General features: G+C 44.4%; 2 protein-coding genes across 3 annotated transcripts in view; one reads left to right on the plus strand and one right to left on the minus strand.

Moving 5' to 3' along the window:
• Positions 1-25,654, plus strand: part of LOC309566332 (signal transducer and activator of transcription 5B) — a 517,032-nt gene that overhangs the window by 449,056 nt on the left and 42,322 nt on the right. For both annotated transcript variants that reach the window (XM_082271444.1, XM_082271445.1), the window contains 3 exons: positions 2,154-2,276; positions 22,661-22,753; positions 25,159-25,365. In XM_082271444.1, the coding sequence (XP_082127570.1) occupies positions 2,154-2,276; positions 22,661-22,753; positions 25,159-25,365 (423 nt within the window). The remainder of the gene's footprint in view (positions 1-2,153; positions 2,277-22,660; positions 22,754-25,158; positions 25,366-25,654) is intronic.
• LOC309566910 (uncharacterized protein) lies at positions 18,899-20,236 on the minus strand (the record flags this gene model as incomplete). The annotated part of the gene is made up of 3 exons (XM_082272250.1): positions 18,899-19,173; positions 19,252-19,386; positions 19,990-20,236. The coding sequence occupies 3 exons, from the start codon at positions 20,234-20,236 to the stop codon at positions 18,899-18,901; spliced, it is 657 nt and encodes a 218-aa protein (XP_082128376.1).

The raw sequence follows: 25,654 nt of genomic DNA on the forward strand, positions 1-25,654 counted from the left end.
TCACTGGAAGTAAGGGGCCAAGCCCAACCCTTGAAAAACAAACCCACACCATAATCCCCCCTCCCCCAAATTGTTTGGACGAGTGCACAAAGCAAGGTCCATTAATACATGGAGGAATGAGTTTGCTGTGGAGAAACTTGTTTGGCCAGCGCAGAGTCCTGATCTCAACTTGATAGAACACCTTTGGGATGAATTAGAGAGCAGACTGCGAGCCAGGCTTTCTCGTCCAACATCAGTTCCTGACCTAACAAATGCGCTTCTAGAAGAATGGTCAAACATTTCAATAGACACACTCCTAAACCTGGTGTACAGCCTTCCCAGAAGAGTTCAAACTGTTATAGCTGCAAAGGGTGGGCCAACTCAATATTGAACCCAACAGACTAAGACTGGGATGCCATTAAAGTTCTCGTGGGTGTAAAGGCAGTTACCCAAATACTTTGGGTAATATGGTATGTGTGTATATATACAGCTGCAAGAAAAAGTATGTGAACCCTTTGGAATGATATGGATTTCTGCACAAATTGGCCATAAAATGTGATCTGATCATCATCATCTAAGTCACAACAATAGACAATCACAGTCTGCTTAAACTAATAACACACAAAGAATGAAATGTTGTCATGTTTTTATTGAACACACCATGTAAACATTCACAGTGCACAGGAAAATGAGAGAGGACTTCACATCGTGTGATCAATTTTCAGTGATTGGCACCGTAGCTTGTAGACTATAACCTTCACATAGACCAAATTTAATATAGAATTATTGTTTTTTTGATTTTTGTTTTTTTTAACCAAAGATATGTAGCAGTATTACTTTTGGCAAAAATATATCACTAAATTTAGCAAAATTTTAAAACCGAAATGGAAGGTTTTTTGGTTTCACAGCCTCTTACTGGTGGAAGCTCAGTTCCTTTTGGTTTAGCCATTCCCTTTGATGATCTCTTCTGTCCTGGTCTTGAGCATGATGTAAATCCTCTATGGGGAACTCCCCTCCTCTGGTTTAGATTTGGTGTTGGTCCTTCAGATATTCTTGAGTTGCAGATGGCTCCTAATTTCTTCTTTAATGTTTCAGTGGCTGTTGCCCACCTCTCAGTTGTCCTACTTTTGGACATCCTAACTGTTTCTAAATTTCTCTGTCCCCCAATGGACAAAGGCTAAAAAAAGGAATTTTGTACTTATCGAAATAATTTCCATGGGCAAATGCTCAACTGTATGGGTGAAAACAATTACTCCAACATCAAAACTTAACTTTACCTCCTAAGCCAAAGGTGTCAAACACAAGGCCCGCGGGCCGAATGCAGCCCCCCAGGCCATTTCATGTGGCCCTCGCACCTCTCATGCAGCTGTGGCAGCCTCCTTGTCTCTGCCCCCACCTTTTCTCTGTAGTCGGCAGCAGAGAGGACAGAACTCCTTTGCCAGATCCTGCAGTACTCTGTGCAGCTGCAGAAAGGCTCGTCTTTGCCCCCCCCCCCTCCTCCTCAGCAGTCCCCTTTAGAGAGGATGGCAGAACTCCTCCTACAGATCCTGCACCTCTCTGTGCAGCCGCAACACCACCTTGTCTCTGCCTCCCTGGTCTCAGCATTCAGCAAACTCTGGAAGCGGACTCCAGCCCTTCTCTGGTTCTCCTCCAGACCCTTCACTTCTTCCCAGATCCACCCTCTGGTAAGGGGGTGCATTGTGATGTAAGGGAGTAAGGGGGCGTGGGGTGCTCTGGACATCTAATCTTACAGATATAACCGGCCCTTTGAGGGAAACCATAATGCTGATGCGGCCCGCGATGGAAGTGGAGTTAACACCCCTGTCCTAAGTACTCATATACTCTTAGATAGTTGTATAATTGAGGCTTTTTGGCCGTTTAATGGAAAACGTACAGAACATGTGCATTAACTCACACATCGTCTTAATAGTTGTGGATCTCCATAATCTACCTTCACATTAAACAATGCATATTTGCTATTCTAAAAAAATATATATATATACTGTATTTGTGTTATTTATAGTTGAATGAATAGAATGATTATAGTATGCATCATGCTTCCTATTTTGAGACAAAAACCAGATAAAATAAAAATATTAAAAAAATATATATATAAAATTAAATAAAAATATAATGAGATTAATGTTTGTGTGACATTATTTTCCTTTCTACAGTCTCTAAAGCGAATTAAGCGGTCTGACAGGCGGGGGGCAGAGTCGGTAACAGAGGAGAAATTTACCATCCTGTTTGAATCTCAGTTCAGTGTTGGTGGAAATGAACTAGTGTTCCAGGTCAAGGTAAGTACTCAGTGGTGCTTATGAAGGCTGCCTTGTGTATTTAAGGAATGACTATGCAACTCTGAAAATTTTATCCAAAGTACAGTTTAATCTGATGCATTCCAGTTCCAAATCCACTGTAGCTGTATGTAATACTTCCAAATGCCGTCATTGTATAAAAAATTCCGCGCTGTGGTATATCTACCTGGCTGCAGACTAATATGCAATCCCAATGTAAGGATGCAGCTAGTAAAAAGCAAAAAAAAGGTTATTGGCGCTGCCTGGATCAAAGGAACAGTGACAGCTAATGGGAGATATAGTGAAAAAAAAGATGAATATGTCTCACCAATCCGTAAAATAAAAGTGCTGAAGTGCAATATACAATAATATAAAACTGTACTGACAATGTTGGAACAACAAAATATATATAGTATCAAAAGCATACATACAGTGACAAAGTGCAAAAATAATAAAGCAGAAAATCAAAAAAAATGTAAAAATGTCCATATGAGATGATATTAATCAAAATCACAAATAATTGTCAATTTTCAAATAATTTGTGATCGTGAAAAAACACGCATGCTCCCCCTCTCTCCCAGGACCGCACTCACCAAATCACAGAACCCCTGCAGGGGTAACGAGCATCAATGGTAATATAGATGGCTCTTGTTTATGTACCCAGCTGGATGTGAACCACATTCCCAGTATAAAAGAGATCCTCTCTCAAAGGCCACAGATATATGAGAAAAAAGGATCCTCATTGCGTTATTCCGTATATTAAAAATAATTTATTGAAATCTGTACAATATACTCACAAACCTATAGGAGGCAATCGCAGTAAACCGCTCTACACTCCTGATGACATCACATCGATGAAACGCGTAGAGTGTCACTACGTCACTTCGGTTCATTTCCGGCTCGTGAAACGCACAGCGTTCCGGAAGTATTGTTTCAAAGACCAGTCGGTTTACTGTGATTGCCTCTTATATGTTACATGTGTGGGGGTTCCATTCAGAATGATTAAATGGCAGCCCCTCACATTTTCTCACAGCAAGGCATTTTCACTGCAGGTGCCGGAATCACTGCTATCCTAGCACCTGCATAGGTTTGAACTGAGCTTTAAGGCCAGTTCACACCACAAAAAAGCAGTCCATATGCATTTCTGCATGTGTGTTTTTTTTATTCATTACTGTGCCTTTTTTACCCTAATTTATGACCAGGGAAATCACATTTTCTCTTTCGTTCATGAACGGACACAGCTCCAGAATCTTCTTGACCATTGGGTTATGCTGCCCGCTACAGGATTAGGACACTAGGCAGGAAAAAAAACTTTACCACGCCTATGGGGCAGTCCCAGTGGGTATACTCCCACTTTCTGCTATAGGCACTTTTTTTCTGCCTAGTCAGGAGTTTGGACCTAGTTTCTTGCTGTGATCTCTGGTCCTAACATTTTTTTTTTTTTTTAATGGATTTTTTTTCCTCTATTATTTTCTGTTCCAGTGAGAACTACAATCAACTGCCGGACTGGGCGATGCACTGGATATTTTAGATCCTTACAGTCTTCCCAGTCTGGCCAGCGAGCATGACCCGATCTCAGCTCCACGATAGGTCGGCTGCAACATAGCTTCACTGGACGGGGGGTGGCTGGCGAGTTAAATGTCTCGCGAGGACGGTCAGACCTGGTCCCGGCCTGAGTCACAGTGTACCTCTGGCCCGCAGCACCCCCATTCCAAGATGGTGCGGTGGTCTGCCTGGAGTGGTGCCCACCTGGTTTCCATGGTGCGGTAAGTAGTGTCCCCCTTTTCACTGGTCGCCTGTTGGGGTGGACGTGGGCCTCTCCCTGGGATGGTCAAACCCCCCGAGTTCCCGTCCTTCCTGCATAGCGTCCCCCCCCATTTATCGGTATCCCCCTGTGGACCACCCCCCCTTTTCCCACACCTAGCCCCCCCTCCCTTTTCCCCCTAGGGGTGTCCGAACAGGATTAGCTGTTTTGGGGGATGTTAAGCGGGTGAGGGGGGCATGGCCGGCTGCAAAAACGTGTTTTTGGGGGGACAATCCTGGTGGGGGCTCTTGCCAGGGCCCCCTCTTCCTGCCCATAGGTTTCTGGGGATCTTAGGAGCCGCATGGGCGCCACATGGAGCCTCTATTTTGTCGTGGATGGCTGCTGTATCTTTTAGCGGACATGTTTGTGTAGTCCGGCTGGCATTTTCTTGTAGTTTACCATTGAATAATGTCGTGACTATGTTTTTAAAGCCCACAGAGCAGTGATTCGGTGGTGGGCCTCTAGTGTTCACTCCTGCCCTTCCTCCTCTCTAAACGCCACACTACGTGCAGCTGGACTCTCTGCTCTGTACCTGGGTCAGTGGTGGTGAGTCCCTGTGGGTGTAAACGGCTCTTCCTCTGCTTTGCTATAGCAACAGCTGGTGTTCTGGGACTTGTGGTGCCGCTTGTGCAGCGGTGGGGATTTTTTTAGCAGCCTTTTTTTTCCTATTTTGCTAAGGTAGTCCCTGAGTTCCCCATGGAGTCCCTGGAGCATGTTAATCAACCTGACCATCTTTCAGAGGCTTTGGGGCCCTCAGGAGCGCAGTCTGCTTTGTCTGCTATGACGGCAGTCCTGGAGCCACTTGTGTCCAAGATAGATATGGTCCTGCAAAACAGGACGGGCAAAAAGCGCCCTCCCCCCCCCCCCCCCCGCCTTCATCTGCATCCATCTGTCCCCTTAGATTCTGAGGTTGATCTGGCCGCCGCGGACGCGAGTCTCCCTACTGTCTGCGTCCATGCAGCCTGAGTGCTCTGGTAGTGAGGATGATTCCTCTTCCACTATGGCTGCGCACGAAAAGGCACTAGTGGGATGCACTGATTGTAGCAGTGCGGGAAACTTTAAAAATTGAGGATGCAGCTGCTGCTGCGTCAGAGGAGCCAGTATGTTTCGGTATCCGCAAATCCTTTAAGGCGACAAAGGTGTTTCCCTTTCCTGCCTATTTTGACAAAATTGTCACGAGTCAGTAGGGTTCACCTAAACGCACTGTCAGGGTACCAAAGCGTATCCTTTTGAAGAGTCCCTGTTAAAAATAAAAAATAAAATTAAAAACTGACAGTCCCACCAGTCCCACCTGTGGTGGACTCTCAGGTTTGCAGGCTAAATAAAGCCATCCTTCTCCCGGTGGAGGACTCTGTCTTTTAAAATACCTTATCACAGGAGCTGAATCTCTGGTCCAACATCTTTTTACCATGGCTGGTTCGATGGTAAAAACCGGTGTTTACCATAACTTTGGTCTCCCAGGCCTTAACAAAATGGGCAAAGCTTTTGCACCAGGATTTGGAAGAGGAACAGATTTCCCCTAACCTTGCAGAGCTGGCGAACCAGTTGGTCCAGGGGTTGCAGTTCATCTGTGATGCCTCTCTGGATACAGCTCCTTTAGTCTGCAGGGTTTCTATAACAGCAGTGACCCTGAGGTGCGTGATTTGGCTCAAAGAAAGGTCCTGTCTGATCTTCCCTTTGTAGATCGCCTGTTAGGAGCTTCCATGGATGAGATCATTAAGGGTTTTACAGGGGAGAAGAGTACTCTTCTCCCACAGGCTACCAGGAGCAAGGAGGCTCATCGTAAACGTGGGCCTTTCTTCTTGGCTTACAAGCGGCCTTTTTGTTTCTCAGGAAAAGGGATCGAAATCCGTTTGAACCCCCTCGAGAGGTTCCAAGAGGCCCTGGTCTGGTAAGCCGAGAGTGGCTCTCTCTTTAGGCCAGCAGACAAGCCCTCTTCTGCCTGAAGGGGTGCTCTCACCCATATCTGGGGTGGGGGGATGTCTTCGCTTTTTTCTGGACCCGTGGACCTCCTTGATTCAAGGGAGGTGGGTTCATGAACTGATTCGGTCCGGTTACAAGATCAAGTTTCGGTCTTCGCCGCCGGCAAGGTTTTTACTAGAGATCGACCGATTATCGGCAAAACCGATATATCAAGGGCCGATATGCACTTTCCCTGATATATCGGAATCGGCCTTTGGATTTACCGATATTGCCGATATTTTCGTGACGTCATTGCGTATGTTGCGCGCACACATTCTGCCTTCTAACACCGCCTCCCACATGACGCCATTTCACCGCGCGCTGCACATGTTCTCTGCCTTAAGACCAGCTCCCACGCCTTAGACAGCCTCGTTTACAGCCAGCTGCAGTCCCACAGGCCCTGGCCTCAGCCACCCACCACAGCGTACCAGCCATCCGACCTACAACAACAGAACATGCCAGGGTGCCAGCCGGGCCAGCATCCGGCCACCCATTCCACAACAGGGTTCCAGCGAGCAAGCAAACCAGCCACCCAGAATAGGGTGACACCAAGCCAGCCAGCCACCACAGTGTTCCTGCAATCCAGCCACCCATAACAGGGTGACACCAAGCCAGCCAGCCAGCCACCACAGTGTTCCTGCAAGCCAGCCACCCATAACAGGGTGACACCAAGCCAGCCAGCCACCCATCCATAACAGGGTGACCCCAAGCCAGACAGCCACCACAGTGTTCCTACAAGCCAGCCACCCATAACAGGGTGACACCAAGCCAGCTAGCCACCACAGTGTTCCTGCAAGCCAGCCACCCATACCAGGGTGACACCAAGCCAGCCACCAACCCACCACAGTGTTCCTGCAAGCCAGCCACCCATAACAGGGTGACACCAAGCCAGCCACCCACCACAGTGTTCCGGCAAGCAAGCCACCCAACAGGGGGACACCAAGCCACCCACACTGCCAGGTGTCAGCCACCAACCCACAACAGGGTGCCAGCAACTTCAGCAAGCCATGATCTTTAATCTTTTTTTGTGTCTTTCAAATTGAAATAGAGATGGATGAGGAGAGAAAAAGTAAAAGTGTGGTCTGGGACTATTTCTCGTCTCAACCTTCTCCAGGAAAAGCAGCAGTGTGCAAAACATGTACAAACAACATAAGCATGGGATCAGTAACTGCAAAAAACAAAAATACGTCAAATCTTTGGGCCCATCTAAGAGTTCATCATATTGAATTGTATCATGCAGCACAGAAAAGAACAAAATGAATATCAATGTGATTCCAATACCTCCTCCACTATCCCAGGCAACAATAACTGATATGTTTGTGAAAAAAAACACATGTCATTGTCTAGATTCAGATGGAAGATCCCAACTGCTGGACAGAGTAATCACAGAGATGATTGTCACTAATAACCAGCCATTTACAATGGTGTCTGACTCAGGATTTAAGCGGTTGATATCCATACTTGAGCCAAGCTACACACTGAAGAGTGAGCAGTATTATAGAACCGAAATGCTGGCAAAGCTTCACCAAAAGGTCGTTGACAAAGTAAAGGCTATGCTGCAACCAGAGAATGCTGGCAACTCACTCTCATTCACGACTGACTGCTGGTCACAAACAGAGTCAGAGTCACTAATGATTCTTACATGCCACTTCATTGACAGCGGATGGACAAAAAAGGCAATACAAAAGCGATGCAAGGATCCCACACAGAATGTTTCTGGGCATGCTTGAAGAATGGGGAATCAATAAAGACCGAGTGATGCTTGTGCAGCTTCGAGACAGTGGAGCAAACATGCGGAAAGGAATGAGGCTTGCTGATATGTCAGACCTCAAAGCCAAAGAGTTTTGATTGATATATGTTTTGAGAAGCATGAAGAGATTAAAAATGTTGTGCTTGCAAGTCTTTTGAACTTTTTGATACAAGAACCATGCTTTCTCTTCTGATGAAATATTGGCTAAGGCGAAACAATGGCTGACAGAAGATATTCAACAGGAGGTTCAACTCTATTTGAAAGAAGCAGTAATTGACAAAAAAAGTCATCCTCTTCAGTGGTGGAAAGAAAATAAAGCACGCTACAAAAGACTTGCTTCCCATGCTAAAAGATACCTTTCTCTCTCTCTGCTCCTCTGTCCTCCACTCCTCCTGAGCATGTTTATGAAGTGGCAGCATTGTATGAACAAAACAGAAGACCTTTAACAGGTGACCATGGACATGCTGAAATGTTCTGCTTTCTGCATTATAATATTGTTCTACTTAACTGGGAATATTGAAAAGATCGTGTCCACTCCAATCCACTGTCTAGCTTTTTTTCGAGCAGTTTTGCACTGACTGCAGTAGTTGCAGTGAGTGCCCTACTGCAAAGACTCCAATCCAATGTCTAGCGGTTGCGTAGCTTTTTTTCTAGCATTTTTGCTCTGACTACTGCAGTTGCAATGAGTGCCCTACTACAGAGGTAGTCCACTGAGTGACTCCAATCCAAACCACTGTCTAGCTGTTGCCTAGCTTTTTTTCTAACAGTTTTGCACTGACTTCTGTAGTTGCAGTGAGTGTCCTACTGCAGAGGTAGTCCACTGACTCCAGTCCAATCCACTGTGTAGCTGTTGTCTTGTCTAGCTTTTTTTTTTCTTGCAGTTTTGCACTGACTGAACTGTAGTGGTGATTTACTGCAGTAAGTGAGTGCAGTACTGCAGCTGTAAGTTTATTATGCATTCCATTAATGCACAATCAGATGACGTGAAACTGATGTCCCTACAAGTGCACTTTTCCTATAAGTTTTAATGCAGTTAAGGTGTGAAGAATGTTAAAAATGTTAATAAAGATTAACATGTTTATTAACAGACTTGTCGAAATTTGTTTATTTTGCAAAATTTTAAATGTGTGAAAATATCGGGCAATATTGGCCGATACTGATATGCGATCTGCAAAATATCGGTATAGGCAACGAAAAAACGATAACGGTCGATCACTAGTTTTTACCTTCCAGCCTGCGTTTGTCCCCAGATCGCCTACAAGGTCTCCTCAGGGCAGTGCAGGACTTACTTCTACCAGGGTTCATTGCACTAGTTCCTGACTCAGGACGCTTTTAGGTGTTTTACTCAAACCTATTTACTGTTCAGAGGAAGGAGGGAAAAGTTCTTCCAATCATGCACTTTAAGGCCTTGAACCACTTTGTGCGGGTACAAAAATTCCGGATGGAATCCATTCGCATAGTAGCGGCATCCTGTCATCAAGAGGATCCCTATAGATATCAAAGATGCTTACCTTCACATCCCAATATATGTCGGACATCAGCGTTTTCTTTGCATTGCCGTGAGGGAGGAGCATTATCAATTCCTGGCATTACCTTTTGGTCTAGCCTCCGCTCCTCGAGTGTTCACAAAAGTGTTGGCCCCGGTGTTAGCATTGTTGCGCCAGTGGGGGATTGCGGTACTGGGGTACCTGGACAACATTCTTCTGTGAGCAGAGTCTCTTACTGCCTTGAAAGACATCCTGGACATCACTGCAAACCTGTCAAGGTCTTACCTTGCCTTCCTGTTGGCAACCATCTTGGACATGTGCAGACTGCTGTCTCTTATAAACTCTGTTTGCATCATCACTTGCCTGCTGCCTGGGCATCGCTCAGTGATGGTGTTGCACACCTGACTATATATATAGATATATATATATATATTTCACCTGATGGCCTGCAGTCCTTGCCCTTGTGTTTCAAGGTGTATCACTGCTACAGTCTTCTGTTCTCAGTGTTCCCCCATGCATGACCTGGCTTGGCTGACGATTTCCTGGCTCTTGATCCCGTATTGGCTTACGCCCACACATCAGCTTACGTCCCCACATCGGCAGACGACCAGGCATCGGCTGACTACCTGCATCTGGGCTCGACCTCGGCTTGGATGACTACCCACTTCCGGACTCAATCCCGGCTTGGATGACTACCCTGGCTGTTCCTGGTTTCGCTCCGTTCTCTTGCTGTGTGTTTATTGTTGTTGCTATAATAAACTGCTTTATTTTACTTGCATCTTGTTTCCTGGCACCCTGACAGAACCTTGCAAAAGTTCGGATGGAAACTGAATTTCCAAAAACCTGCTCTGGTTCTGTCCACAAAGCTGGACTACCTGGTTCTGACCTTGGACTCTGACTCAGCCCGGGTGTTTCTTCCGGGGGAAAAACTCCAGAAGTTATAGGATGCGATTTGGCTCTTGCTGTCCTGCAGAAGGTCCTCTCTTAGTACTTGTATGCAAGTGCTGGTCCTGATGGTTTCCACCTTCGAGGCAGTTCCGTTTGCACAGTTCCATACGAGACCTCTGCAAAGGGAGATTCTTGCCAAGTGGGACAAGAATCCACAGTCTCTAGACAATCTGATCCTGTTGAGCCGGGGTACGAGAGGGTCCCTGATTTGGTGGCTTTGCTCTCCGGCTCTTTGACAGGGAAAATCCTTTTTTCCCCTGTACTTGATGGTGGTCACCATGGATGCCAGCCTGTCCGGGTGGGGAGGCGTCTTGGGCACAGATTGTGCTCAGGGTGCTTGGACTCTCAAGGAGTCCAGACTGACGATCAATATCATGGAACTTTGGGCGATTAGGCTTTGCCTGACCCATTGGACGGATCGTCTGTAGGGGTGCCTGGTCAGGTTTTAGCCGGACAATGCCACGGCCATGGCATATGTCAATCACCAAGGGGGCACAAAAAGTGTCTTTGCGGCCCGGAAAGTTGCCGGCATTCTAAGGTCGGCAGAACACTTTGTTCCAGCCCTCTCTGCTGTGCATATTCCAGGGGTGGAAAATTGGCTGACGGACTACCTCAGTCGGTAGGCGCTGGACAAAGGAGAAGGTTCACTTCACCCAGAGGTGTGTCATCAACCATGTCTCCGGTGGGGAACTCCCAAAGTGGACCTGTTGGCATCTGGTCTCAACAGTAAGGTACAGAGGTTTGTAGCAAGGTCTCTGGATCCTCTGGCCGACTCCAAAGATGCTCTTGTGGCCCCTTGGGGCCAGTATCGTCTGATAGACACCTTTCCCCTCTAAAACTTCTGCCAGGACTTCTGCAAAGAATCGAGGCAGAAGGGATTCCGGTCATCTTAGTGGCCCCAGACTGGCCTCGCTGGGCTTTGTACTGTAATCTGGTACGGTTGGTCACCGACGTTCCTTGGAGACTCCCTCTCAGAGAAGATCTTTTAGCTCAAGGGCTGATCTTCCATCCTGCTTTACAGTCACTGGCTACAGCCAGGTGCTGAGGGATAGAGAGGTGTGCTAAAAGCTTCAAAGTGTACTCCTAGGAAGATTTATAATCGCATCTGGAAGTCGCACATTGCGTGGTGTGAGGCTAGGGGGGGTCTCCCCTCGTTCTTTTTTCAGTGGCTAGAATCTTTGAGTTCCTCCAAAAAGGGGTAGATCATTGCTTGGCCTTGAGAACCATCAAGGGCCAAGTTTCAGCCTTGGCGATTTTCTTTCAACGCCTGTTGGCTAAGCACTCCTTAATTCATGTTTTTATCCAGGGGTTTCGCCACCTTGCTCCCCCTGTGAGGTTTTCGTTGCCTCCAAGGGATCTCAATTTGGTGCTGTCGGTTCTTCAGAAACCGCCTTTTGAAAATATTTGTGAGATTCTTCTGCTTACTTTGACACAGAAGGTAGCTTCCTTGGTGGCTATTACTTCTGCACACAGGGTGTCGGAGTTGGCTGCGTTGTCTTATCATTCACCTTCTCTACCACTACCACAGAGACAAAGTGGTGCTTCGTCTCTGTCAGTCGTTCCTTCCTAAAGTTGTTTCTGGTTTCCATCTAAATGAAAACATTATGTTGCTTTCCTTGTGTCCTAAGCCTAAACACCCTAAGGAGATTGCCTTACATTCCTTGGATGTGGTTCAGGCAATCAGGGTGTATCTGGTGCTGACTGAGTCGTTTAGGAAATCCGACTCTCCATTTGTCCTTTCAAATGGACCTCGTAAAGGGCTGGCTGTGCCTACTGCGGCTATCTCCAGGTGGATCAGGCAGACAGTGGTGCAGGCCTATTCCATTAAGGGTCAAGATCCTTCTTTCCCTGTTATGGCACATTCTACAAGGGCACTTAGTGCCTCTTGGGTCTTTCGTCATCAAGCGTCCATGGTGCTGGTTTGCAAGGCGGCCACTTGGTCGTCTGTGAACACTTTTACAAAATTTTACAAAGTGGATGTGTTGGCATCTGCCGACACTGCCTTTGGCCGCAAGCTTTTGCAGACTGCTGTTTGAGAGGACTAGTCCTCTTTGAGGGTGTATTTTTCAGGTGAGTTCCTGTTGTTCCTGGTTGAGCTCTTGTTACCTGGTTGGCTAGGTTTACCCTTTTAGAAATTTTCTTCTGCAGTGTTTTTTCCCACCCTTTATGTATGACACTGCTTTGGGAAGTCCCAATGGTCAAGAAGATTCTGGGGAGGCACACAACACCCACCCCTCTATTGAGTTTGGTTATATTTCTTCTGACACTGCTTGCAACAAAACTGAGTGCCTATAGCAGAAACTGGGAGTATACCCCCTGGGACTGCCCCATAGGCGTGGTAAAGTTTTTTCCTGCCTAGTGTCCCACTCCTGTAATGGGCAGCATAACACAATGGTCAAGAAGATTCTGGATCTGTGTCCATCATTGAAAATCAGAGAAAAGGATTTTACAGAATTTGGAAAAGGTTTCTGCACTAGAGTCCAGTGCAATTTCAGCCCATAGTCTTCTATGTTATCTCAGAAGTCGCATCAGCATTAGGCTTAGTTCACACCTATGCGTTTTTCAGTGCAGTTTCAGTTTAGCAGAAATGCACTACAGTCCATTTAACATGGTTTCCTGTGGGTCATATTCACATCTCTGCATTTTCCACTGATGTGTTTTATGGAAACGTTTCCCTGATGCAGGTTGAGTTTTTGGTTAAATAGACCTTGATAGAAACGCAGCAGAAAGGTATAAAAAAACACAGTGCTTGCTATTTTGATGCATTTATGATGCGTTTTTGCTGGTTTCTCCCACATGACAACAGTCACCTCGCAAAAACGCATTGAAAATACATCAAAAAAGCATGTGAATATTTAAAAATGCACCAGTAAAAAAAGCAGCAACCGCGACCTGCATAAGTGTGAACCAGGCCTTCGTTAAGAAGCTATGCAACATCTATACAACGTTGATGGATGTGTGGTTTTTTTTTTTATTCAACCCTCACCCTTTCTTCCTGGTCATCCTTGCTGTCTAAAACTCTTTCCAAGCACATTCCATTAACAACTGAGTGTAGCAAAAATGTGCGTTCCCGCATGCTTTTTTTTAGCACATTTCCATTCGTAAACACGCATTGCACAAAGGGCAGCCCATTCATTTGAATGGGCTGCCTGATGCGAGACAAATGTTCCAATGTAGCGTAAGCTTCCCAGTTGTGGAGCATCGTGCATTTTGGCATGTTTGTAGCTTATTTTGTCACACAGCAAAACATGCATCTGCTAACCACGATTGGGATGTCATTAACAATTCGGTTTCATTCACATCTGCATGTTTCCTAACATGCAGAAAGCTATACAGAAAACATGCACTTTGCCTCATTTTTTGGAAACGCACTGCAAATACGTGTCGCCCTTGTGTTGCGATTTAACTGCATTTGTATCTTCACAATTCCTAAAGCATGGCAACCTACACAGAAAAGATGCACTTTGTCGCGTGTTTTAGAAAGGGGTGGCAAACTTGCTTCGCTATTGAGTTACCATTTAGACTGCGTTTGCATCTCTGCGTTTCTAAAATCACGCCAACCCACACACAAAACGTGCGTTTTACCATGCGGTTTTATAATGTTGGCAAATGCATGTAGCGCTTGCGTTGCCTTTTTAGGCTGCATTCACATCTGCCGGTTTCCAAACATGCAGCAACCCACACAAAGAAAAGATGCACTGTGCCATGCATTTCGGAAACACACTGCAAACCCGCATTTCGCTTGTGTCTCCACAATGACAATGAAAATGCAATGCATTTTTGCAGCATGTTTCCAAAATGTCCAAAATGCAAGACAAAGCACACATTTTCTGTACGCTTGGAAATGCACAGGTGTGAATGCAGCCTTTAATGCCACCCCAAACACAGTTAGCAGTCTCATGTTTTGCCAAGTATTTGTCGCCAACAAAACCCACTACAATCATGCCAAAACACGCAAAGCTCCATGACCGAAAGGGTCCTTAAAGCGGAGTTCCACCAAAATGTGGAATCTCCGCTCATTTGCTTCCTCCCCCTCTCCTGTGCCACATTTGGCACCTTTCAGGGGGGAGGGGGGGAACAGGTACCTGTTTTTGACAGGTACCCTTCCCCACTTCCAAAAAAAGGCGCCGAGGCGAAGTGAGGACCCCTCCTCCTACCCTCCGCCGCCAAGCCAATCTAAATGTGCAGCGCACTTCGTGCATGCGCAGTAGGGACCCACCCGTGAAGCCGCAAGGCTTCACTGCCGGGTTCCCTGACCGGCAATGGCGGCGGTAGCACCTGACAGCCAATGGACACATCGGCTGCAGTGCCGACATCTCTGGACTCCAGGACAGGTAATTGTCCTAATATTAAAAGTCAGCAGCACAGTATGTGTAGCTGCTGACTTTTAATTTTTGGAGGGGGGTGGAACTCCGCTTTAAGCTACTTTGGTGCGCTTGTTGTGCTTATGGATGTGAATGGGCTGCCATATCCACAATGCGCGCTTAAGCCGGCCATACCCGCACAGAATTTCGGCCGTTTGCAGACTGAACGATTATTCGTCGGTCGAAAACGAATTGGCCACTAACTGACAGAATAAACTCTTTAACATAATCGTTTTCATGATCATAATGATCGTTCGATAACATGCGCAATACGAGTCAGAATATTATTTTCATTTCAATTTTACCATACACGTAAAAACTTTCGTAAAAATGATAAAAGTTTTCGCTAAGTTTTCGAAGGAGAGTTTTCTGGCAGCAAGAATCACCTAGGAGTGCAGGTGAGAGTTAAAAATAAAAAAAAACACACTTCTTATCACATCTTATCACAGTCACAGAGGAATCCTTATCTGATGCTGATTCTGCAACTTCTGTGAGTGTTTAACATAGAAGTCCATGAGGCTGAAATCGCTGGGCAATATTGAAAACTACGTGATTACCTTTGTCATGAAAATCTGTGCTACTCAAGTCCCATCACAAATCTAATTAGTTAAGGATATGTGAGTTATGATGCATTTTTTATGTGTTTTGGCTCGTTTCAGTACAGTTCCATGCAGAAAAAAATGCAGCATGTTCTACTTTTGTTTTCTAGAACTGAAAAACACTGGAACTGACCGCACTGGTGTGAACTATGCCATTGGAACCCATGTAACCTACTTTATATGCGTTTTTATAGCAGAAAAAAAAGGGACTGGACTGCACAGGTGTGCACTGGCCCTAAATCCTTTTTAACTCTTTCGCCTTTTTGGACTTACTACATACAGTATCTCACAAAAGTTAGTACACCTCTTACATTTTTGTAAATATTTTATTATATCTTTTTATGTGACCACACTGAAGAAATTACACTTTGCTACAATGTAAAGTAGTGAGTGTACAGCTTGTATAACAGTGTAAATTTGCTGTCCCCTAAAAATAACTCAACACACAGCCATTAATGTCTAAACCACTGGCACCAAAAATGAGTACACCCCTAAGTGAAAATGTCCAAATTGGGCCAGATTAGCCATTTTTCCTCCCTGGTGTCATGTGACTCGTTAGTGTTACAAGATCCCAGGTGTGAATGGGGAGCAGGTGTGTTAAATTTGACATTGCTCTTACTCTCTCCTGCTGGTCACTGGAAGTTCAACATGGCACCTCATGGCAAAGAACTCTCTGAGGATCTGAAAAAAATAATTGTTGCTCTACATAAAGAGGGCCTAGGTGTTAAGATGATTGCCAAGACCCTGAAACTGAGCTGCAGCACGGTGACCAAGACCATACAGCGATTTTATAGGATAGGTTCCACTCCGAACAGCCCTCACCATGATCGACCAAAGAAGTTGAGTGTACATGCACAGCATCATATCCAGAGGTTGTCTTTGGGAAATAGACATATGAGCGCTGCCAGCATTGCTGCAAAGGTTGAAGGGGTGGGGGGTCAGCCTGTCGGTGCTTACACCATACGTTGCACACTACATCAAATTGGTCTGCATGGCTGTCGTCCCAGAAGGAAGCCTCTTCCAAAGATGATGCACAAGAAAGCCTGCATACAGTTTGCTGAAGACAAGCAGACTAAGGACATAGAATCCTGGAACCATGTCCTGTGGTCTGATGAGACCAAGATAAACCTATTTGGTTCAGATGGTGTCAATCGTTTGTGGCAGCAACTAGGTGAGGAGTACAATGACAAGTGTGTTTTGTCTACAGTCAAGCATGGTGGTGGAAGTGTCATGGTCTGGGGCTGCATGAGTGCTTCCAGCACTGGGGAACTACAGTTCATTGAAGGAACCATGAATGTCAACATGTACTGCGACATACTGAAGCAGAGCATTATCCCTCCCTTCGGAGACTGGGCCGCAAGGCCGTTTTTCCAACATAACGACCCCAAACACATCTCTGAGACGACCACTGCCTTGCTAAATAAGCTGAGGGTAAAGGTGATGGACTGGCCAAGCATGTCTCCAGACCTAAACCCTGTTGAGCAACAGTGGGGTATCCTCAAACAGAAGGTGGAGGAGCACAAGGTCTCTAATGCCTCGTTTCCACTGAGCGGAACGGTTCGGATCGGGACAGATCGGCAGGCTGATAATGGTCCGGTCTATTCAGTTGAGCGTTTCCACTGGAAGTCGGACCTCTAGGGTCCATGCGGGGCGTACACCAAATGCCTAGCGTTGCGGCGTGGCGTCACACTAGTGCGACAACAGACGTGACGCTACAACAACAACAACAATGGAGGTCATCCAGCAGCTCGTCTTTGCTCTACTTGGCTTTTGGTTCTTAGTAATCAAAATACATGCCACACAGTGTGAGAGAAGGTTACGAGCGGCAAAGCGAAACACAGCAGAAAAGAGAAGAAAACTTTTGGCTTGGGTCTTGAGTCAGGAGGAGAAGTACACCTTTGTGCGGCAAAGACAAAGACGGCAGCGTTATAGGGTAAGCAACATTATGCCAATTGTCATTTATTTCTACCCGTATTAAAAAGTAAAATAATACAGAATATGACAAAATCTAATATAAGATGGGAAGGATATACAGTACATATGTACTTAACAACATTCATGTTGCACACGTATGTAAACATGCACATTTGAAGTATTAAATCAAATGCATAACAAATCATTAGTAGTATAATGAGTATTTATGTATAAGGTGTAATACTTCAAATGTGCATGTTTACATACGTGTGCAACATGTATGTTGTTGAATACATAATGTACTGTATATCCTTCCCATCTTATATTAGATCTTTGCAGATTCTGTATTTTTTTATTTATGTATAAGGTGTAATACTTGCAATGTGTACTCATTGCTCACTTTTATACATGATGCTATCTGACCTTGTAAAATATAGTATGTTGTATTAATATGTTTTTATTATTTGTGATATGGTAACATCTGCGTTTTCTTCTTTTAAAGATGCTTCTCCTTTTGTCAAAGCAGCGCCGCCGACCAGTCATTTGGGCTCTCCCCCGTGCCAATGAGTGGTGGGATGTGACCGTCCCAGGATTCACACACACACAGTGGGTGCACAATTTCCGAATGTCGGAGGAAACCTTTTCATACCTTTGTGCAAGGCTACGTCCAGCGATGGAGAAGCAAAGCACAAACTTCCGAGCCAGTTTGCCAGTGAGGAAAAGAGTAGCCATTGCACTGTGGAAGCTGGCTACCAACAGTGAATACAGAAGTATAGGTCATCTTTTTGGTGTCAGTAAATCATCAGTGTGCCGTTGTGTGCAGGACTTCTGTAAGGCTGTCTGCACATCGCTAGCTCCTGAAATTGTTCATTTTCCAGACAGGGAAAAGCTTAAAGACATGGCTGACTACTTTGAAAACAGGTGGGGTCTTCCACAGTGTGTTGGTGCTATTGATGGGTCACACATACCAATAATAGCACCACAAGAATACCACACTGACTACTTCAACAGAAAGGGCTGGCATTCCATCATCCTCCAGGGAGTGGTGGATGGAAAAGGACTATTCTGGAGTGTGAATGTTGGAAAACCTGGGAGTTTGCATGATGCTCGGGTTCTACGATTGTCCACATTTTGGGATTGGGTTGGGCAGGGAGGGCTGTACCCTCTTTCCACTAAGAACATTTGGGGGGTGAATGTTGGCTATTATGTGCTCGGGGACTCTGCCTACCCTTTACAAAATTGGCTCCTGAAACCATTTCCTGACAATGGCCGCCTGACACCAGAACAACAAACCTACAACAAGAAAACATCCAGGGCACGGGTCGTAGTTGAAAATGCTTTTGGAAGACTTAAAGGTAGGTGGCGGTGTCTTATGAAGAGGAATGACAGTGACATTCAACTTGTCAAATCCATGGTGCTTACTTGCTGTGCTCTTCACAATCTTTGTGAAAGTCATGGAGAAGACTTCCACCAGGATTGGAATACGTCTGCAGAAGAGCCAGTAAGGGTAATAGCACAGGATATTGAAGATGAGTGCAATGAAATACGTCAGGCTCTGATGCGTCACCTCAACACCTAATTTTTTACCATGATTGTTTTAAAGTTTTAATAAAGTTTTACATTAATGAATCAGACACACCCAAAGTCTCTTATAAAATCTCTTTTATTCAGCAACAAAAATATTCTTTCTATATTTTCTTACAAGTAAGAATTCAAAAAAATAAAACATTTTTACAAAACAAAACTGAAAAATTACCAAAAAACAAAGGGTACAGGTCCTGTGCTGGCTGACAGGCACTATTGCCTTGGCGGTGGCCTGGGATCACGACTGGCTCCCAGCACTTGAACAAGCTGCCCTAGGACACCAAGGAAGGCCTGGTTGAAGGTAGACAACTGCTCCATCTGCTGCCGGGCAATCTCAGCCTCCTGGCGCATAGCTTCCTGGGCATCCTGACGCAGTGCCTGAAACCACCGCTCAGAAAGGGTCTCCATCCTTTCCTGTTGTCTTTCCTCTACTGCCCTCATATCATCAATAACTGTGCGCAGATCCAGCTGCAACCGTCTCCTTTCACCTGGAATATACAAAATACCAGAATATTGATTTAAGAAAATGCACAATTATAACTTTCACTCTGATCATAATGTCTTACCTGTGTGACGTGGTGCATTTGGCGTACTCTGTGGTAGGCTTGGTGTTGACACAATCGTACTGGTGCTGCTGAAAGATGTCGATGGACCATCGTCTGAAAAGTTAGAGGTATCATTGGAGAGTCCATCCACAGTATCTGAAAATGCACATATCAAGGGTTTTATACACAAACGAGAAGAAGACACAGTGTACTATCTTATGGCAGTTATCATCAGGTAGTAAACAATGGGATGCAGAGTGGGTAAAAAAATGAGATGCCTATACTCTTCTGTACAGGTATTTAAATAAAAAATAATGGAACTATATCAGTTTAAAGGCTAAGGTACAATGAGAGCATCAGAAATCTCCATTATCTTTTCTACAGTTGTCTTTTTTCTCAAAAATAGGGGCTGGTTTATACAGACAGTACATTTCCCTATCCATTCTGAGATTAACTTTACTTGGTTAAAGTGCACTGTGGCTGCTTGAAATCATGCATGATAGCCTTTAATAGTATTTTTATGCATATTCAGCCCCCATTGATATTATCAAGCCCATACTAATTAAGCAAAACAGCAGTCACGCATTTTTCATTAATTATACAAAACAGTGCAGCGCTACTCCCTACCATTTTCTTTCAGTCCACTGCACAAATACAATTACATTTTTGGTGCAGAGTTAATGGTTTTGTGCAGTTATTTTTTTTAAATGGTTAGCATAGGGAAAGCCAATGCCAAGCAGGAAAAAAAATAAAACTTACCAACAGGATCTATCATGGATTCGAGAAGTGCAGATGCAGATGAAGATGCAGAGTCCAGACCTCCTTCCCTGCCTTGGTTTGCTGGCCTATGCCCGTAAATGGCGTCCATGGCATCGTACCACTTCCAAGTACTTCGACTGTTTCCACTACAGCTGTTGGCATCCTTAATTTTTTTATATTGGCCTTTAAGCTTCTTAAGCTTTGCCCTACACTGACCCGACGTCCGTTCAAATCCCTCGGCTGCCATCCGCTGGGAAATATCTTTATACACCTTTTCATTCCTCACTGATCCATCAAGCTCACTCTGAATAACACTGTCCGCAATTATAGTAAGGAAAGTGGATAGTTCCTGAGTTGACCAGACCCTGCTGTTATTTGCAGGCATCCTTCTCCTATATCTGGACTGAGCTGCGCTTCCGTTTGACGACAGCAGTGACGTTTTCCTGTCCACCAATCAGTGGAATGTATCGTGTGACACCAGTAGCTCCGCCCTAACCGTACCGTACCATTTCCTATGGCCCTACATCTGAAGGAGGACCACGAATGGTGCGGTTTGGTTCGGTTGTATGGGCCACTTTCATAATGGAAACACCAAAAATAGCGTACCGTACCGAACCGATCCGAACCGTTCCGCTCAGTGGAAACGAGGCATAACATCCACCAGTTCCGTGATGTTGTCATGTGGAGTGGAAAAGGACTCTAGGGGCAACCTGTGAAGCTCTGGGGAACATCATACTCAAGAGGGTTAAGGCAGAAAGTAATGGTGGCCACACAAAATATTGACACTTTGGGCCCGATTGGACATTTTAACTTAGAGGTGTACTCACTTTTGTTGCCAGCGGTTTAGACATTAATGGCTGTGTGTCGAGGTATTTTGAGGGGACAGCAAATTCACACTGTTATACAAGCTGTACACTCACTACTTTACATTGTAGCAAAATGTAAATTCTTCAGTGTTGTCACATGAAAAGATATAATAAACTATTTACAAAAATGTAAGGGGTGTACTCAATTTTGTGAGATACTGTATCTCCAGAAAATTAATGGTTAAAGTAGCTAATTTCCGCAATAGCAGCTATTAACTTGTTACTGTTTTAATCAGCTGTCAGCTAGACCCCCCCGTTGTTTCTGGGTTCTCACACTTTCCCTCTCGGGAGCCCAGGACCACAGTAAACTGGGATGGATGGAACATCTGTTCCAAAATCTCCTCTGCTGTTTATGAAGCTGAAAGACATCTCGAAGATCTCAGTTTTGAGATGTCATTCCATGGCTGCTACAGCAAGGGAAGTAGCTAACCAAGCACAATCTGTGCTTGATTAGCTGCAGTGGAAGGCAGGGGAGATAATGGCGGTCCCCATAATGTGACCTCTAACATCTCCATAAAGAGGACTTGCCGCATAGAGGGGTTTGTTAGCCCCTGATAAAAATAAACTTAAACAAAAATAAAACATTATAATAAATCTTAGTTAAAAAAAATAATAATAACTGCAACCCTGTTTTCCTGTACACACTTGTAGAAACAAATGCACACACCGGGTGCACACATGTATGTAGACCATGATTGCACAATATATGTGAGGCGTCGCAGCAAAGTTCAGAACAAGAGCAATACTTTTAGGGCCATAATTAACAGATAACTCTAAACCAGCCTTTTTCAACCAGGGTGCCCTTAGGTTTCTTCAGGGGTGCCTTGGCAAAATGCCTAAAAACTGCCCAAAAATTGTATGCAGGTCGGCGTGTGGATGAAGCCTGCCTTTTAGTTACACAAAGCCACAAGTTTTCATTGTAGACTGATGCATCCTTGTAGATCCTAACAACCAATGGCATCATCAGTTGATATGGAGGATGTCAGTCACCTGTATAGCATCTTTGTTTGACCCTCCCCTGCCCCTCTCCATCAGCGTTGGGGTCACATTAGCTGAGTGATGGAGAAAAACTGAGAAAGAGGAAAATTGGAACCTAGTCAGTACCAGTTTGTAAAAGTGTATTTGCTTTGGAAGAATAAATCACCTCTAACGTTGGGTGTCATACTTGTGTGGATGTTGCTACATTATGTAAAACGATTAGAATACTTATTACATTTTAGAATGGGGTACCTCGAGACTGTCCATTATTTTTAAAGGGTGCCTCGAGATTGTCCATAATTTTTAAAGAGTGCCTTGACTGAAAAAGAAGGTGAGAAGCACTGCTCTAAACGAATAAGTTGTAAAGGCACTTGAAGTGTTGCCTATGTAAAATTTTAAGTACGGTATCTAGTTCTTGCTATACCACGGGCTCACACAGTTTGTACAACTTGACATGTCTGGTATTTACTCAACACAACCTTACCTTTTTTTACTTTACCAAACTTTAATATTCTATTGTGTTTGTGCAAAAATTATTTTTAGTGTATACCTGAAAATATACATTTACATTTGATAAAAAGTCGAGCAAATATTGTATGACGTAAAATTTTTTTAGCAACCATCATTTTATTCTACAGAGCCTCTGCTTTCAGGAAATGTATAATATTATGGAGGGTAAAAGTAATTGTATATCCAAAAATGCATTTTACCTAGTATGCTCAAAATGTAAAAATTGCTCTAGAAGGGAAGTGGTTAATGAATTTATAACTCGATTCGTTTTCATATCTTACTAGCATTCAACTTGAAATACTTTCCTTATATTTCAGACATTGTCTCTCCCTGTTGTTGTCATTGTACATGGAAGTCAAGACAATAATGCTACAGCGACAGTTCTATGGGACAATGCGTTTGCTGAGCCAGTAAGTGACCACTTTGTGCAGATGTTAACCACGTGACCTCTGGAAGATTTTCATGACAGGCCATTTTTTGTGATACGGCCCTGCATTACTTTAACTGCCAATTGTGTGGTCATGCAATGCTGTAATCAAATAAAATGTATTTGTTTTTGCCCACAAATAGAGCTTACTCTTGGTATTAGTTAATCACCACTGCGTTTTTTATTTTTTGCCTTTTAGCCTCGGTTCACATTTATGCGATGCGGGAAGGCTGCGAATCCGCAGCCTGTTCCCGCATCGCACACGCACCCCCGGCAGTTCACACTGCCATATGCGATACGCTGGGGGTGTCAATGTACTGTTAACGACACCCCCAATTTGATCGCATATCGCAGTGCGATCGTGCAGTTCGCACAGGATCGGATCGCACAAGTGTGAACTGCTGTGCGATCCGATCCTGATGCGGCTGCCAAAAAGGGTCCCTGTGTGTGTTTGCTGCGGCTGCGGTGCGAATTTAGCCATACAATCTGTATGGCTAAACTCGCACCGCACAGCCGATCGCATGTAATGTCGGAGCAGTGCGCTCCGACATTACATGCGAACCCCGCACACGCACAAGTGTGAACCGGGGCTTAAACAGAAAAAGAACAATCTTTTTTACTTTCTGCTATAAAATATGTCAAATAAAAAAGAAATTTAAAATCAAATTTTTTCATAACTTTATGCCAATATGTACCGTATTCTACATATTTTTGGTAAAAAAAATCCCAGTAGGCGTTTATTTGATTGGTTTGCACAAAAGTTATAGCGTCTACAAACTATAGGATATATACTAGAATTTTTTTAAAACTAGTAATGGCGGTGATTCGCGACCTGTAGCAGGACTGCGCTATTGAGGCGGACATTCTGACACTTTTGACACTTTGTGGAAACACTAATGACACTGGCTGGGAAGGGTTTAAACATCTAGGGCAATCAAAGGGTTAACTGTTTGCCTAACCAGTGTTTGTGTGTTGTACTGTGTGTGGTGTTTTCACTAAGGGAAATTATGAATTTTATTCTCTGCTTTGCAGGGAAAGAAAATCCATTGCTTCCTCCCCTGTCAGAACGGAGCTCTGCTTTGTTTACATAGGCAGAGATCGGTTCAGAGTGTTTTCCTGATGATCATCAGGTACCAGCGGATATCCGTTGGATGGCACCCACTGATCAGCTTCTGCTGTGACAAATCACAGCAGAAGCAGCGTGCGCACACCCCCTTCCAGAAATGCCAGCCCACTAGGTACGTGATCTGGCACCGAAGAGCAGCTCTGCCACCATACATTCTTTTGATGAGATTGGCAAGCGGTTAAATGAGTAATGTATTCTGTATTCGATGTATTTAATATTCTACAAGATAACATATATTAAATATACAGTATACAAAGATCTAAAGTTAAGTACACATTTTTTGGACTAATCTGTTTATTACAGTGCATTTATACAGATAAAAAAATATTTTTATTAAAACAAAATGTGTACACAGATATGATATGTATACTGTATGAGAAGAAAAGTCTATTTTATTTTTTTTATATAAGAAGTGAAATAAAGCATGTTTTCTAGTTGGCTACTACACTTTTCTCATTGTTCTCTGACACATTGAAGCGGTTCTTCAGTCATTTTGCAAAAACTAAGTCAGCAGCTACAAAACCATAGCTACTAATCTTAATAAACAGACACGTACCTGTGCAAGGATCCAGCGATGTCCTCACCCGGCCGCTTTCTTTGGTCCCCAGTGCTGGCATGTTAACTGTGGGCAGATGGCTGTGACTCCTTGCGGCTTCCCACATTGTGAATGTTCCTGCAGCCTTCTGGGACCTGTGATGTTTCCCAGAAGGGTGCAGGTGGGGGAGGGGGGTGGTCAGGAGTAGATCTTCTGCTTGGATCACCTAGATTTTGGAACGGGTACCTCTCAAAACGAGTTACCCCCCTCAAAAAACATTTGTACCAAATATGTCAGAGGGGGGTGGGTGGGGCATAAGAGGAGGAGCAGAACTTCCCCTTGTGGGTGAAAGCGTATTTTTTGGTAGTTTTGGAGATAGTGGGGAAGGGCTAGAACCTCTGTAAACTGTTTATCGCTGTCAGAGGTTTTGTCGAACAGATATTCTCTTAGACTCAGTGACAAAGTCGTCAGGACAGGAAGTGAGGAGAAATGTCCATTTGGAACAGAGACAACAATAATAAGCGTGTGAGACTTTGGCTAATCCTCTAACCCTCCATCTTCCTGGGGACTTTGTTAAAGCAATAGGGTGACCAGGATATTTATAAAAACAATGAAAGCTTTGACTTTGCCACTTGTTTGCAAAAAAGTGCTGTATTCCTCTGAACAGTTGCTCTGCTTCTTATACATCTTTTTATTTAAATGTAACATTCACAACCTCTCTTTGCAGGGCCGAGTGCCATTTGTAGTTCCAGACAAAGTTCTTTGGCCGCAGCTGTGCGAGGCTCTGAATATGAAGTTTAAGGCAGAAGTTCAAAGCAACCGAGGGCTCAGTGATGAAAATCTTGTGTTTTTGGCTCAGAAACTTTTCAATAACAACAGCAACCACAAGGACGATTACAACAACATGACGGTGTCCTGGGCTCAGTTCAACAGGGTGAGAGGCTAAGTGAGATCTTATTTTCCAATCTGGCCTGGAGATATTAATAGAAGGCCATAGTCACATCTTGTGCCCAGTTTATGGGTCATGCTCTCAGTGCTGGCTCTCACTCAAGGTTATTCCAATACTTTTGTACATATAATAACTGTTAAAGTATCAGTAATCAAAAAATCGAGGCAGTCTTAAATCAAGATGTGATTAAAGGAAAATGCCCATCAAATGTGTTTTAATGGACAGGATAGAATGGAAGCCGTTCATACTTTTCCTCCATCTTCCACTCCAGAGA

The sequence above is a fragment of the Pelophylax lessonae genome (genome assembly GCF_965119305.1).
Source record: "Pelophylax lessonae genome assembly, chromosome: 11".
Taxonomy (NCBI): Eukaryota; Metazoa; Chordata; class Amphibia; order Anura; family Ranidae; genus Pelophylax; species Pelophylax lessonae.